At 50.8% G+C, this 3,350-nt stretch overlaps 1 protein-coding gene across 1 annotated transcript in view; it reads right to left on the reverse strand.

The window, feature by feature from the left end:
* Positions 1-3,238: 3,238 nt before the first annotated feature.
* CACNA1B (calcium voltage-gated channel subunit alpha1 B) overlaps positions 3,239-3,350 on the reverse strand; it is a 158,999-nt gene continuing 158,887 nt past the window's right edge. The window contains exon 36 of the mRNA XM_029960600.1: positions 3,239-3,301. Within this exon, the coding sequence (XP_029816460.1) occupies positions 3,239-3,301 (63 nt within the window). The remainder of the gene's footprint in view (positions 3,302-3,350) is intronic.

Consider the following 3,350-nt stretch of genomic DNA (forward strand, 5'->3'; position numbering starts at 1 on the left):
GTGGAAGGGGACAGAGCCAAAAGCAGGAAGAAAAAGGCACATTTCTCACACAGAGGACCTCGTACCTATTAGAGGGAGAGAGTGAATGCAACCACCCACCCACAGAGGGGACAGAAAATCCCAGGGAAGCGAGAGCTTTTCAGAAGAAAGGGCTTAAGCTGGACACGTTGTTTCCGCAGGAAAAACGGGAGCACAGGTTTCTCCTGGAGCTCATTAGGCAGAGCTGCAGTTGTGCTGCCACTCCTTTGTGCCTGCCCAGCAGGGTGGGGTGAGGCTTTTGGGGACAAGGCCTGGCAAGGAGGAAGGGCTGCTGGAAGGCAAGGATGACCCCGGGTAAGGATACAGGGGAAAATAGGGCAAGTGGCAGGAAAAGAGTGTTTGGGAGGGGAGAAATGGGAGCAGGAAAGCAAAGAGTTTAAGGGCTGCTAAACCACAATGGGGGTGATGAAACCAGAGTGGCCACAGCAGTGGGAAAGGGGCACCTCAGCCTTCAGCTCCACCATCCTCATCTCTGCAAATCCCAACTGCCTGAGCCGGGAGCCAGCATAAAACCCTCACCCCATTAACTGGGAGAGAATGTTCACTGAGAGGCTGTTTCCTGCCCTTGGGAGGACACAGGAGGGGTCTGCAAATGTGGAGCAAATCAATATCCTGAAAGCTGAGAAAGGGGAGTCCAAAGCCCCTTGTGAAGGAGCACTGGGAAGGGCTGGGAGGGGAGCTCACAAGGGTGGACTGCTCTGTAGGGTTTGGTGGCCTGGCTTGGTTTGGTTTGGGGCTGGGATTTTTTAATAAGAAATCAGAAAAGAAGCCATTTCTAAACTTCCCAAGACATGTACTGAGAGATCACAGAACCATGAAATAGTTTGGGGTTGGAAGGGACCTTTAAAGGTCACCCAGTCCAACCTCACAGATCCCTCAGAGCTTCTCAACCATCTCCTTCCTGGGCAACCAGGAGAGTTCACCCACACCTCGAGCTCTTGGGCCTTAGGAAATGCTCTGGGAAGCCACAAGTCACTCCAGCCTTACCCATCCCTCACCCCCCAGGCCACACACACACGTGGCTGCATCTCCTATCCCCTCTTCTCCACACATCCCCCCCAGATCCTCCTTCCTCTGCTCTGGGCATTCATCTCCTGTCCCCTCCTGGACCACTGACAGCAAATGCTTTTGGGTTGAGCTCAAACCTTCACTCACTCAAGCCAAACATCGTGGCAGTGATGTTTTATCTACATTCAGGCATTAATGGGTTTAGCTGGAGGGTTATTTTTAACTGGTTTTCATTGAAACCTGTGCAAGTCCCCACACAGCCACTCCTCAACCTGTTCAAGTCAGTCTTGCAGCAATTAATTATTGAGTTACAGTGAATCAGCACAAACCAGATTTGGATTGCTCTGCAGTGTCTGACCAGTGGATTCATTTAAAAACAACTCAAAAGCATACCAGTAAAACTTGTGTGACTCTGAGTGGAGACAAGGCCCATAAACATTGGCCCTCAGTGTCAGTAACAAATAAGCTCCTCTTTGTTGCTCCATTGTCAAAGTAAATTAATAGCAAATTCTACAAATTATCACACTCCAGGGGCTTGTTTCCAGCACCAGCTTTCCAAGAGCCTCCCCCTCTGTGGTTTTGTTTTATAGAGTTGGAAGACACAAAAATAAATACACACAAAAGCCATGAAGGGCTGATCCTGGAAACCTCCTCTGGGTGGGAGGGACAGCCCACAGCACAGCTGGGCTTTGTGTCCCTGATTTTCCACATCCTCTTGTGCTGATCCTGGGATCATTTGGGTTGGAAAAGATCTCCAAGATCATCGAGTCCAAGCTGTGCCCAGACCCCACCTTGTCCCCCAGCCCAGAGCACTGAGTGCCACAGCCAGTCCTTCCTTGGACTCCACCACCTCCCTGGGTAGCCCATCCCAATGTTTAACAACCCTTTCCATGAAGAAATTCCTCCTGATGTCCAACCTGAACCTCTCCTGGCACAGCTTGAGGTTGTTTCCTCTCCTCCTGGAGAGCACACTCACGTTGGTGTGCACAACCCCCTTCCCCAAAACTTCCAAGAATTGTCTGGATTTGACAGACTCGAAGGTCAGGACCACAGGGAGGTCCCTCCAGCCCCCATCCCTGGCTCCAACAGGGGAGGAGAGGGCAGGAACAGAGCGAGTCTTTCCTGCTGTGTCCTCCCAGCTCCCTGCAGCTCAAGGATTTGCTGATCCAAAGGCAGTTCCACACTCACAGGGACTTGACCTCAAGTCTCTCCTGCCTTGGAGAGCACTGGAGGATATTCCTGCCCAGCTGCCCAAGAGATCCCTGGGCACACTGAGCTTTCATTCCCATCCTTTTGAGCTTTCAGGATGTTTTGTGGAGTCTTAAACCCCTCCCAAGGCAGGATGGGATGTGTTGGTAAAGCCTCAGGAACACGGTGAGGAGTAGGACAATGAGCTGTAGCCCCTCTGCAAGGCTCACCCATCATGGGAAGGGCAGGAGTTGGAAGGGTTTGATTTACCTCCAAACTCCCCTTTCTTCACCAAAAGGCAGGAGGATCAGCAAAACAAACACCAGAAGCAGCAAAACTGAAAAAGCAGAGGTGAGAGGGGCAGAAAGATCTCTGACAAGAGGAAATGCAGTCTCAGGGTTCTGGAAAAAAGCCAGAGTTTGATGGGAAATAAGTATTTTTTAAGAATACCTTGGTCCCCTTCTTCTCCATTCCAAGTTGATCTTCACAAATGTTTCTCCAGCTTAACCTCCCATTGTCTCAGAGAAGTTATTTTAAAGTCTGGCAGAGGCTCAGTCTGAGCTATTATTTCAGCAATGTTGAAAGTGTCTTGAGTGAGAAGGGAAGCAGTGGGGTCAGTGTTATCTGCTGCCGCAGACACACACATCTGGGACAGATTACAGCCCCAGAAAATCCAAATAAATACATCCCGGGCGCCCATCCTGGGAATTCCTCTCATTTCAGCAAATGCAGACTCCATGCACCCCAAAACTAAACCATCCCTCCAAACTCCCCCCTCTCCTGCTCCTTCCACCAGTGATGAATTCATTTGGTTTAGTCTGACAGGGATTTTAAACTGCACATGGAACGAGGCTGGAAAACTGAGCCTTAAACCTGATATCACTGGCAACGTGCAAGGCGAGGCAGCTCGGAGCTGATCCACCCAGATGTTAGTCAGGGCTGAAAGGCAACCAGAGAGGGTCTGATCGTGTGCCAGCAGCCATCTGTCACCCCCAGAACAAGCTCAGGCTGGCTCAGGATCTCTGAGCCTCCTGTTTGCCAAGTTATCATCAAAGTCTCCCAAAACCTGCAGGAAAGAGGCAGCAGGGGAGCAGTGAAAGGTCCTTTGTGCCTTC

This window comes from Manacus vitellinus, unplaced genomic scaffold (genome assembly GCF_001715985.3).
Source record: "Manacus vitellinus isolate BGI_N305 unplaced genomic scaffold, ASM171598v3 scaffold_27_pilon, whole genome shotgun sequence".
NCBI lineage: Eukaryota > Metazoa > Chordata > Aves > Passeriformes > Pipridae > Manacus > Manacus vitellinus.